At 34.6% G+C, this 12,318-nt stretch overlaps 1 protein-coding gene across 1 annotated transcript; it reads left to right on the top strand.

Moving 5' to 3' along the window:
• The first annotated feature begins 3,899 nt into the window (after positions 1 to 3,899).
• Positions 3,900 to 11,849, top strand: LOC133880521 (polyamine oxidase 1). Its single transcript, XM_062319471.1, has 10 exons — positions 3,900 to 4,041; positions 4,140 to 4,389; positions 4,819 to 4,944; positions 5,100 to 5,161; positions 5,669 to 5,826; positions 7,265 to 7,408; positions 9,074 to 9,223; positions 10,474 to 10,728; positions 10,964 to 11,045; positions 11,216 to 11,849. The coding sequence occupies exons 1-10, from the start codon at positions 3,990 to 3,992 to the stop codon at positions 11,395 to 11,397; spliced, it is 1,461 nt and encodes a 486-aa protein (XP_062175455.1). The 5' UTR covers positions 3,900 to 3,989; the 3' UTR covers positions 11,398 to 11,849.
• Positions 11,850 to 12,318: the final 469 nt, after the last annotated feature.

Genomic DNA, 12,318 nt, shown 5'->3' with positions numbered 1-12,318 from the left:
GCTAACCACGCACAAAAGCCTCTGCAGAAACATAATAAAATACAAGCTAGTCAAAAATACTTACTATATTTTTATAGCATTTTTTTTTCTATATTTATTTTATCAATAATCAACTAATAAATATATAATACCCAAATCTGTCCATTATTTAATCTCTAGTAAGTTTTCCTGGGAAGAATCTTTGGATCTCTATGTTTTCATAATAAGATTATTATTCAAAGTAGAAAGAGCACAATGTAGCTAGACAATTTTTAATAGTATACTTTCATCAAAAAAAAAAATTAATAGTATACGTAAGTGTTTAATACATAGCCATCTCAAAATTCTATTGTCTTCATTTTTCTCATATATATATATATAGGAAAAACTTCAATTTACCCCCATAAAGTTGTCATTGATTTGCAATTCTACCACCAGTAATTCAATTTTGTTAATTGCACCCCATTAAGTTTCAAAAATTTTCAATTTAGGGAATCCGTCCAAATCAACCGTCTGACTTAACATAATTCGGCTCATGTGCCGCGCACGTTCCCTTTTTTACAAAATTGCCATTTTTAAAACGGCACCGTTTTTAAGACAAGCCCTAAAACAAAGACGGCCTCGTCGGGGAAGACGACCTCGACAAAGATAGATTGGCAACGTGTGGGTCGTTCGTGACGGAGATGGACTGCGCGGCGAATGCCAGCGCGGAGGCCTCCTAGCGTCGGCCAAACTCCAAAGTGACCTTCTCCAAGCTTCAAAACAGCACCGTTTTAAAGACGAGCCCTAAAACAAAACCTAGATCTCGTCAGGGAAGACGGCCTCAACGGATGCCAGTGTGGCGACCTCCTGTCGTCGAGGACACAACTTCACCCTAGCTTAACCACCTCGGGCTCCAGCAACAATGCCTTGTCGTTGAACGACTCGGCCGAAATCGACGAACAAAGTACTGTCGATTTCAGCTGACGCCAGGAGGCTTCCACACTGGCATCCGCCACGCAATCCATCTCCGTCAAGGATGACCTGCTCCCCGCCAACCAATCGACGCCGTCTTCCTCAACGAGGCTATCTTTGTTTTTGGGCATGAGGTTTTGTATCAAAATGGTGCCGTTTTGTTTTCATAAATTTTGGTTTTGGTGTTTCACAAAACAGTGCCGTTTTGTAGAGGGCATTCTTGTCCATTTTCATCCCTAACAAGCACGTGAACGGCACATGGGCCGAATTTCATTAAGTCAGACGGTTGATTTGGGCAGATTCCTTAAATTGAAAATTTCTGAAATTTATTGGGGTGCAATTAACAAAATTAAAACATTGCTCGTAGAATTGCAAATCGGTGACAAATTCATGGGGATAAATTAAAGTTTTTCCATATATATTTATATATATCATGGCCTTTTCTTTTGGACGGAGTAGGCTCTGTCTTTTAGCTCAAATGGACTAGTCTTTGGCCATTGTAGGCATTGTTTGGCCCTGTACTGTTTTGGCCCATTGTTGACTTAATTATCCGGTCGATGTCCGGCCGCCATCACTATTCGCCATCTTCGGCTTCCGTCAAATAGCTACTTCTAACCACCATCTCTGGCAGTCTCCTCTTGCTGCCAACACCAACAAATTCTCACCGCCCGTTTTCACAGCCAAATTTGGTTGCGCATTGCACCAGATTGTGGCCCTATTCAAGCTCACATCAAAGTTGTTGCTTGTGCTGCACAAGATCAACACTTGGTTCGTCAACACATCTGAATTGTCATCAACGAATCTGAAGGCTAAGCTCATATTCCTATTCTGATTCTTAGCTCACCGGATCAAAATTCAGCCAAAAAAAAAGGAAGAAGATTATTATTCAAATATGTCAAAATATTTATATATATTTTCCTAATAATTAGTACTTTCAACAAATTAACATCGAATACAATCTATCTCATATCTTGTAATACCCATTCATTCTATTTCTTTTAATTTTTGTATTTACACTAAAATATTTGTTGCTGCTTTGTTTCTTAAAGCTTTTTCCTTCTCTCTTTTTAAAACAAAAACATTAAAAAACAACTAAAATACAAAACAATTAAAACTATTTTCACCTTTAGGGAACGTCAGAACATTTTTCAAACAAAAAATAAAAAGCATTAACAAACAGATGCTATATCTGTTAATTTTTCACCGCTTCTCATAGAGTATTTCAACTTTTAACAAATTGAAACTATATATATATATATATATATATATATATATATATATATATATATATATATATATATATATATATATAATGTTGGGTGATATATTTTTGTAATGCGGCTAAAATTTCTCAATTTTTTTTTGGAGAAAATAACCCTTGAATTAATGAAAACCAACTAAAATTTACTACATACAATTTCTTTGATAATTTAATATTGTAATTAAAGCCCCTATTTTATTTTATTTTTGTGATAATTTCTTAGAACCAACCCTAGAACTAATGAAAAGAATAATTTTCAAACAAAATGTAGCTTCTCAAATCAACTTCTTAGTTTAGGTCAGGTTTCATACTTGTTGCAGCTTCTCAACTCGATCTGCCTACTTTACCAACACACCTTTTCACACTGATGACAATATGCAACTCCACTTAATTAGCTCTGAGCTTGAAAATAAATAATCTCATGACATGGCATAATGTTATATATTGATTTTATTATATTTCTTAACAATTAAGGAAATTTATTATATTGTGTTAATCCTAAAAATCCTCTCACCAACCAAATGAAACCATAGTTTTTGTTACAATTTAAAACATTATTCATTTTAGTTCTTTGTGCTTAGGAGTATTCAAAGGTTAAAAATGTTATCAATCAATTTTCCTTCTTAACAATCAAGGGAATTATTATTTATCCAAAAAAAACAAAAGGGAATATTTGTTTCCTATAGAAAATATTCCACAAACCAAATATATCACAAATTACAAGTAAGAACATTCATTTGATTGGATAGAGATCTCACTAATTTTACTGCTTGGACTGTTAGCAATTTAGATAGTAAATATAAGAGAGCTTTTTATCCGAGCAGGTCTCGCGCAGCCCGCCTCCTGCTCGAACAAATGAGTCCCATAATAGCTCTTTCACGTTTACTAGGGATTCGGATCCCATTTTATTTCTCTGTTGTGCTTTGGTGCATTTAAGGGTTAAATATTATCAATAATTAATTTTCTCGCATAAATACTAAAGGAACTAATTCTTTCTTCAAAATTTTAACCCTAATTTTTTTTTTTCACAAATAAATAAATAATAGGAAATTTACAAGGTGAATCTTAAATTATAATTTAAAACAAACAAAGTTTTTATCCAAATTCAGTTAAAGAAATTTCTTTTAACTTAATTTATTACATTGACATATGTCCTTAGAGCATATGAAAATTCACATTCATTTATTTTATATAAAACATGAATTTTTTTTATTAATCTTATTAAAAATATATGTAAAAATCATATACTCTACAAATGTATATCAATTTAATAAACTAAATTAAAACAATTACTTCCAATCCAATCTTTTTTTAAAAAAAAATAAATAAAACTTTCTCCATTTAAACCACACAATCATATCTCCTTGTTGGCCATCTACCAGCTCTCAAATTTTCCCGATTTTCCATTTCCATTAGTACCCCCTTGCCCAGATGACTAAAACACCCTCGAACTTCCCAATTACGCATCTGCTACGTCAGCCTCCAAAACTCGAATCTCAGCCCCTCTCTCACCGCCTTATAAAAAAATTAAAAATTAAAAAATTAAAAAAATTAAAAAATTAAAAAAATTAAAAAATTAAAAAATTAAAAAATTAAAAAATTAAAAAAGAAAAGAAAAGAAAAGAAAAGGAAATACCAGTAACACCAACAACATCGACAACTATATAAACGGACTCCCGCTATTTTGCCTCTCTCGCCAACAAAAGCCAGACCTCCCCCCCCCTCTCTCCCTCTCTCTCTCTCTCTCTCTCTCTCTCTCTCTCTCGCAAAAACACACATTCATTCCATTCCGTTCATGGATTCTGCTTCTCGCTCCTCTGTCATCGTCGTCGGTGCCGGTGTCTCCGGTAAACATGCATCTCCACCGTGGATTCCGCATACTTTTATGCTCTTTTGGATTTGGTCATTTTTCTCATTTCTGTTTTTGGGTTTTTGGTTTGGGAAGGGATTTCGGCGGCGAAGGTGTTAGCGAAGAGCGGAGTGAAGGACCTGGTGATTCTGGAGGCCTCAGACCGTATCGGCGGGAGGATCCGGAAGGAGGATTTCGGTGGTGTGTCGGTGGAGCTCGGTGCCGGCTGGATCGCCGGCGTCGGCGGCAAAGAGTCCAACCCCGTCTGGGAGCTCGCCGTCCAGTCCGGCCTCCGTACCTGCTTCTCCGACTACAGCAATGCTCGCTACAACATCTACGACAGCAAGTATATCTTCTAATATCAGTCTCAATTAAATCAGTACTTATGACGAAAACTCACATCTTTTTGATTACTTGTTCGTCACGGTAACATTGATTCTCATATATACACATCACCAATTATTCTTTAAAAAAATATCTTTTTTTTTCTTCTTTTTTCTTTTTTCTTATTTGGAGTCTTACGTTTAATAAACATATGTTCTCGAAGACAAATGCTATTTAATTAGCAAACTAAACATCTTTCTTGATTTTTATTTTTTTTACAATAACAGATATAACAGTTTACTAAATAATATTACTTGTTTTTAAATAGTTTGATTGTTATATATATATATATTTCCAAGCTCTAATCTATGAAATCACAGATGTTCTTAGAACATTTGACTGTTAAATGCATTTCACGTGCGTATCAACAATTTGATTGTTGGGGTTGTAGTGGGAAGATTTTTCCGAGTGGAGTGGCGGCGGACTCGTACAAAAAGGCGGTGGACTCGGCGATTGAGAAGCTGAGCCAGGAGGCGAACCGGGGTGGTGATGGGTGCGATGTAACCGAACCGCCTTCGTAAGTCCAAAGTTGATCAGCTTAATATTGCTTATTATATGAGGAGATTCTGAATATGATTTCTTATGCTTATCCAAAAGATTTGTCATTATTGTCGTATCTATTTACTTTTCTTCTCTTTTTGTTTTTTTAATTTTTGTTGGGTGCTTCTTTAGGACGCCCAAGACGCCAATAGAGCTCGCCATTGACTTCATTCTACATGATTTTGAGATGGCAGGTGAGTTTTATAGCTTCGATTAATACTCCGTTTGGGTTGCCCAGAAAATAATGAAAAATGAAAAGGAAAAAATAATTTTTTTTTTTTTTTTGGGTTTTTATTCTATGCCTTGATCTTTGCTATGCACTCAATTCAACAAAGTCAAATAGTTTTATAATAGATTGACTTTTTTTTATTGTATTTTGTCTAATTCTTTTTTGTGTTGTTTATTTTTCTTCAAACATTTTTATTTTTTTTAAAATTGAATAGGGCATAGGGGTTCATGTTATTCATCATTTTAACATAGAGTTTATCGATGTCATTACTTTATGTTAGTGGTTAATTATGTTTTAAAAAAAAATGGAAAACCCAATTCAACTAAACTAAGTTTTAAGCGTATTTTTAAATGGAAGATTCTATTAACTTGGGTAAATTAAAAGGTGTTTGTTTATTCTGAATTTTCTTTCTTTCTTTCTTTCTTTTGAAGTGTAAAAAGCATGAAATTGAGAATATGTGTTTTGGGTACAGAGGTTGAGCCAATATCAACTTACGTAGATTTTGGGGAACGAGAATTTTTAGTTGCAGATCAGAGAGGGTATGATTATTTGCTATACAAAATGGCTGAAGATTTTCTTTATACCTCCTCTGAGGGTAAAATCTTGGACAGTCGTCTCAAACTAAACAAGGTAGAACAATCTCATTCTTTTACTATTTTTCTTTTTTTACTTCTTTCAGTTGTTTTATTTTTTGTTAGGTTTGCAAGTTATGAGAAAAATCCGAAATCCTCTTTTGGTTTTTGCATGCCACGTTCCATTTGTTGTAGAGATCCATTGACCCACTTCTGGAATTTGCAGATAATGACGTTTTTTGGGAAGCTTTTTTTATTATTATTTTCTATAAAAAAAAAAAAAAAAAAACTTTTCTGGGGTCTGGAGTCAACTCATTTTTTTGTTTTCTTCTTTTTAGGTTTTTTTTAACAGAGGAGAATCTTTAACCTCAGTGCCATTTTCTAATTCACAATAAAATACTAATCAAGAAAGTTAATGGAAATTTTCCCGGTCTTTGACGTTCGTGTAAATCTGTCTGCAATTTGTTTTTTTCTGGTTGAAATTCTTGATTTCTGTCTATAATTAAGTTGTTGTCATCATCAGTTATATTGTTCACGCAATGGATAATTTACTATAGAAACTACTGATCAATATATATATATATATAATTTGAAACAACAGTTAAAAGTTGATTTGAAAATTGGGGTCGTAGAAAACTACTTAAATTTTTTTTTTTTTTGTTGTGTGGGTTGAAAGTGGAGATGAACAAGGCACTCAAATGAACAAAGATTTTTGATATGATAAGATATTAATTACTTAAAGATCTATGGACCATGGCTATATTGGATTCCTTTCATCGTTATTCTACTCTTTTCTTTGACCATTTCTCCCCATTTCCAATGCTTTCAACAAAGCTAGAAAACAAAAACACTTTATGAGCTTTATGAGTTGAGGACCCCAACTCACAGCCAAAATTTGACCCATCAACAATTTCTTTGATTTCCATCATATAGCCATGAATTGGCAATGGTGCTTGCAACCATTAAAGCCCTTTTTACCACTAATAAATTCGTAGGCCCCAAACTTTCAAATTTCCATCACCCTGCACAGTGTAAATTATGACCAAGAACAATACCCTATGAGGTGAGATGTCATATCAACTCACGTAAAGAACATGAAAGTATGGGGTGTTGTCATTTTCTCCATTTAATGTGCTCTTGTCTATGCTACCTCAAACGCTCAAAACAATCAGAACCCAATGGACCTATCTCCCTCCATACTAATATATGTAATAAATAATTGACACTGTTTTCTCTTTTTCTTTTTTTACTGTTTACAAAAGATCCCATAAATAAATGGGTTAATGGGTGTCTGTACCTCAACTTTGCACAGATTCTTCCTCAATTAATCTTTCCCAATTTTCATTTTTTGAAATCCCAATTGCACGCAGTTTTTGGTTTGACTTCTCAGAATCTTATGTGGGTTGCTGCCTTGGACTTTGTTTCTCATCTTTTTCATACTTAAATTAAGCCCTCACACATTAATGCCTGCGTTATTGTGCACGGATTTGGTGCAGGTTGTTCGGGAATTACAGCACTCGAGAAACGGCGTCACGGTAATAACTGAGGATGGTTGCCGCTACGAAGCCAATTACGTGGTTTTGTCTGTCAGCATTGGTGTTCTTCAAAGCGACTTAATTTCCTTTCGACCGCCCTTGCCCGTACGTTTCGTCTTCCATTTTTTTAATCTCTTCTTCTATTCACTTCAAACTCACTACCTACTATATATGCCGGTCACCGCACGCACCTCTCTTCCTTACAAGACATGTCACTCACTAGTTAGTTGCTTGTGGATTTCTGGACATCTCATGCCTATGCTATGCTAATAATCTGACTTCTTTTATACGATCGTTATATAATTTTGATGAAATTTGATGATGTGATAGCCGTAAAAAAGAAAAGAAAAAAAAGAAAAAGAGAACTACTGATGTGAAAATGGTAAACAACTAAGAATGTCTAGTAAATGCTATGCTTTGTCGTAATCAATTCGTAATTAGCGGAATCCCAGTTCTTTTACATGTCACGTTATCAATCTGAGTTTACTGTTTTGTGACAATTAATCACAGCTGTTGGGCTCGAGAAGGATTATTTTTTTCCCCCAAGCCCCCCCTAGAATGATTGACAATAACCCTTCCGGAAACCAAAAGAAGAAAAAAAAAAAAAAAAAAAAAAAGGGAAAAGAAAAAGTTAAAGAACCTCTAGTCTAAGATGTGCATACATTATTGGTCCACCATAGGGGAATCTATAGAGATAAGGCTCTAGCAGAGAACGGTGCTCCCTATATGTTTACTTGATGTGTAGGGTCTGACCCACAAATTAAATACTATCAACTTGAAGAGGTCAGAATTTATGGATAGTATTAAATAAAGTTCACTGGTTGATGACGCAAGACACAGATTCTCGAGGTGTCCTTTGTATGCAAATATGGGTTGCATGATCCACAGTATTCGTAGCTCCACGGCCAGCCTATTGGACTCTATATGTTATAGACTAGTTGTGTTCGTTGACTACAGGTACGGTGTACGGGAGGGTATTGGCCATCTGTATGGTTCTTGACAACTGGTTTTGTAGGGCATGGTCCTGTTAAAATAAATAAAAAAGAATGAAACAAGGCTCCGCCAATAGTCCCAATAGTTTCTTGCACTTCACCTTTGATCTAGTCATCAAATCTGGTTGTTGATTGGTTTCTCTCAAGTGTTATAAGATACAAAATAGCATTTGTATATCATGGTAGTTGGTTGTACTACATAGTATTCTTGTCATAGAAGATCCAGACAATAATTAATTGGTTGCTATATTATATATACTTGCTGGAAAAAATGCAAACAAGGCTACAAGTGTCCCAATTGAACAAAGTTTTCCTCCCATCTGGGTTGAAGGAATTTCTCTCAGCTCGGTCTATTAAACTGATATGTGCCCATGTATAAAACACGTGATTTCACTTTTATATCACGTCATAACACTCTTTCAAACAAAAAATCAAAAAACACCCTCAAAAAAAAAAATAACAAAGAGAGCCATCATTTCAACTCGGTTGTGTAGAGATTTTGTTGGATGTTTGGGTGGTAAAATGATAGGCAATGCACATGATATGATAATTACAGATACGTGCTTAGACAAGTTTTATTGGGACTCTTTCTTTTTGATAAGTCAAATTTGATTGGGACTCACTCAGGATTTAAAAAAAAAAAAAAAAAAAAAATGGTGGTAGTTGGTCATGTATGTTTGTGGTCCCTCAGTCTTAAGTTTTGCTGCCGTGAAGTTCCAATTTGATATTATAATTGTTGGATTTAAGTATTAACATAAGGAATAAAATAATGAAACAGAGGTGGAAAACGGAGGCCATAGAGACATGTGACGTGATGGTGTATACAAAGATCTTCTTAAAATTTCCACACAAGTTCTGGCCATGTGGACCTGGAAAAGAGTTCTTTATCTATGCCCACGAGAGGAGGGGCTACTACACGTTCTGGCAGGTTTGTAAATACTTTCTCTCTTATTTTTATTGTTCTTGCCAGCTAACATCCAAATGGCTTTTACTGCTTCAGTTCAATGGATTTTGAATCCTTCAATTCTCTCAAGTGTTGTTCTAAATTCTGTGTGTTATATATAATTATATAGCAATGAGCTTCTTCAATTGTTGCTGACATGTATCAGTATCACTTCTTAGGAGGGATCATAGTTAATTGGTAGCTGCTTTTTAGGTCAAAAGTGAAGACAAATTGCATCGTATCTTTTGATATATATATATATGCACATTAAACTATTTCAACATCAACAGAATTGTTAATTGGATGGATATCTTATAATTGAGGTACAGGTATAATAGCTTATTATTTTTGTTATTATGATATAGATATATATATATATATATATATATATATATCATGTACATGTGGGGTACATGCATCTTGGCCTAGCTTGGATTTCCATCCAGCGCCCACTGTTTTCTTGATTTCTTATATATTAAATTGTCATTACCGAATCACTAACTTATTATCACATGATTAATGCATTGATAAAGATTAGGCTTTATGATTGCTTCAAAGACCTTCACATGATGTAGGATTTATTCAATTGTGTAGTTTGGTGAACTACTTCTGTTTGTCATATGATTCAGCTTGCTATCGTACCGTTTTGTCTCGAGTAAAAATCAGGAACAATAATTGATGTAAACAATTTGTTTGTTTGTTTGATATGGAAAGATAGGTTGAGTTAGTCCCCCTACTAGTTCATCATGTTTTAAGTTGACCTTTCCAATTACGTTTACAAACTTAAATCCTTGGCATCATTAGTTTTGAATGATTCTTACTTTTGTGATGCATATATATGATGTTTCTGTCACTCTCGTTGAGCTGGCAACATAGGCTGCACAATGGGAACCAATCTTGATCTTAATTAATTAATTTATTTTTTTTAATTGTTAGCCAATTTTCTAAACCCCTACAATTTCAAATTGAATCCTCTACCTGATTAGCAGAAGATTGAATTATTTAAAGGACCACGTTGCTTCTTGTCGGGGGAACGCAAGATCTCACATCTCGATCATTTTCAATCTTTTATGTGGTATATATAGATTCTAATTATATGTATTATAACAAACAAAGTAAGTCAAATTTTTAAACAAAATATGTTTTAATATTGGTATGGGATTAGATCATCCATTCATCCTTAATTAATCATTTAATTATCCAACTTTCTTGCTGATCTGTTGCTACGTCATCAGCACATGGAGAATGCATTCCCTGGTTCAAATATCCTGGTTGTGACATTGACTAATGGAGAATCAAAACGTGTGGAAGCTCAATCAGATGAAGAAACATTGAAAGAAGCTATGGGGGTGCTTAGGGACATGTTTGGACCCAACATACCAAATGCTACTGATATACTTGTTCCACGCTGGTGGAATAACAGATTCCAGCGTGGCAGCTACAGCAACTACCCCATCATCTCTAATCTTCAAGAAGTTAAAAATATTAAGGTACTCTGTCTTGCTTACAATCCCATAAGTTCATCTTAATGAAAGCATAACAAACTATGCATTTTATTGGTATCTATTGATGTACTTTGTTTGCAATGTAAAGAGCAAAAGCAAAATGAGGGGGGGGAGTAATGAAATTTTTAATCAAGTCTCTTTTGATTTCTGAATATCAACTTTATCAGAATTGTTCCATTTTATATGATTCTGTATTGAAACTTGTTTATGTTATGGTAAGGCCCCGGTGGGACGCATCTTCTTTACCGGCGAACACACAAGTGAAAGATTCAGCGGTTACGTCCACGGCGGATACCTAGCAGGTGAGCAGATGATGTATCTAGTATTTTTGAGATATAAAACAATTATGTCAATGTCTCTCTAGTAAACCAAAGTCATTGTATAATAGCTAGTTTGCTGGATTTCAATTATAATAGTGACTCCTTGCATCTTATTGGGGCCATTTTCTTTTTTCTAATGATCAACTTGACAGGTATTGATACCGGAAAAGCTTTACTAGAGGAAATAAGAAGCGAGAGTCAAAATCATTTGCTAGAGCCCTTTTTAGCATTGACTTTAACACAGGCAGATGCAGTCTCAGGTCTACACAAATGTGATATTCCTACACAACTATATCTTAGTGGCAAGCTTAGCATTCCAGAAGCTATATTATGACTATATGGACCTATAGAGACACCTCACTTTGTTGACAAAGATGATGATGACAATGATGATGATGACAACACTGATGAAAATATGCTTAATGAGACGGATGGCCGGATGGATTTTGATCGATACTCAGTTCGAGCCCTCGATTCCATCCGTAAGGTAGAGTAAAGTTAGATACAAAGAGCAGGAAAATGGAAAGACGTGCGATAGGCCGCACGGGTTGATTCTCCTTTTGTGTAGCTGGTACATTAATGGAGTTGCCAAGTTTTGGATTCTTGAAGGGAATTGGTTTTGGGGCATACATATAAAAGATTGTTCATTGTACTAAGAACTGACATTAAGGATAGGAAAGGCCATACTTCGATTCTAATTTGACATGTACCTGTTCACACATGAAAGAACTCTTTCCGTTTTTTGTATTTGAATAATGATTATGCAAAGATTTCTAGTTCTTCCTATCCTATCCAACCATTACAAACTGACGTGATAGTTCATGTATCACTAAATTATTAATTTATCTGTCAAATTTTGTTGCTTAATTTTTTTTTTAACTATGTGGCATCCATGTGAGCTGCCACATCATTTTGTAAGGGATTTATAGTAAAATTTATAATATCCAAAGCATTTTCCATGCATAAAACTAGATTTAGTTAGAAACAACATTTTCAACACAACCTATAATTAGATAGAGACCTATCAAACTATAACTTCATGCATTATATAAAGACTATTGGACCTATTGGCCTTCTTAAGAACCAAGTCAGCAAGCACAGAGATCAGAAAGAGTATCAAGGGTTCTGAAGGATGTCGAGTCAAGCTGGTAAATCAGGTTGAAGGCCACCCTGTGGTTTATTTCATCCTTTGAAAAAAAAAAAGAAAAAAAAAAAGGAATCTAGCTCAAACATGGCCTATTTGGTAAGTTTCTTA

This window comes from Alnus glutinosa, chromosome 10 (genome assembly GCF_958979055.1).
Source record: "Alnus glutinosa chromosome 10, dhAlnGlut1.1, whole genome shotgun sequence".
In the NCBI taxonomy this organism is placed as follows: domain Eukaryota; kingdom Viridiplantae; phylum Streptophyta; class Magnoliopsida; order Fagales; family Betulaceae; genus Alnus; species Alnus glutinosa.
This window is presented reverse-complemented; position numbering and strand designations above follow the sequence as displayed.

Coding starts and splice junctions, on each gene's coding strand:
- LOC133880521 (XM_062319471.1), top strand. CDS start 3,990: ATGGATTCTGCTTCTCGCTCCTCTGTCATCGTCGTCGGTGCCGGTGTC. Junction 7,409..9,073: donor CCTTTCGACCGCCCTTGCCC/GTACGTTTCGTC, acceptor ATAATGAAACAG/AGGTGGAAAACGGAGGCCAT. Junction 10,729..10,963: donor AAGAAGTTAAAAATATTAAG/GTACTCTGTCTT, acceptor TGTTATGGTAAG/GCCCCGGTGGGACGCATCTT.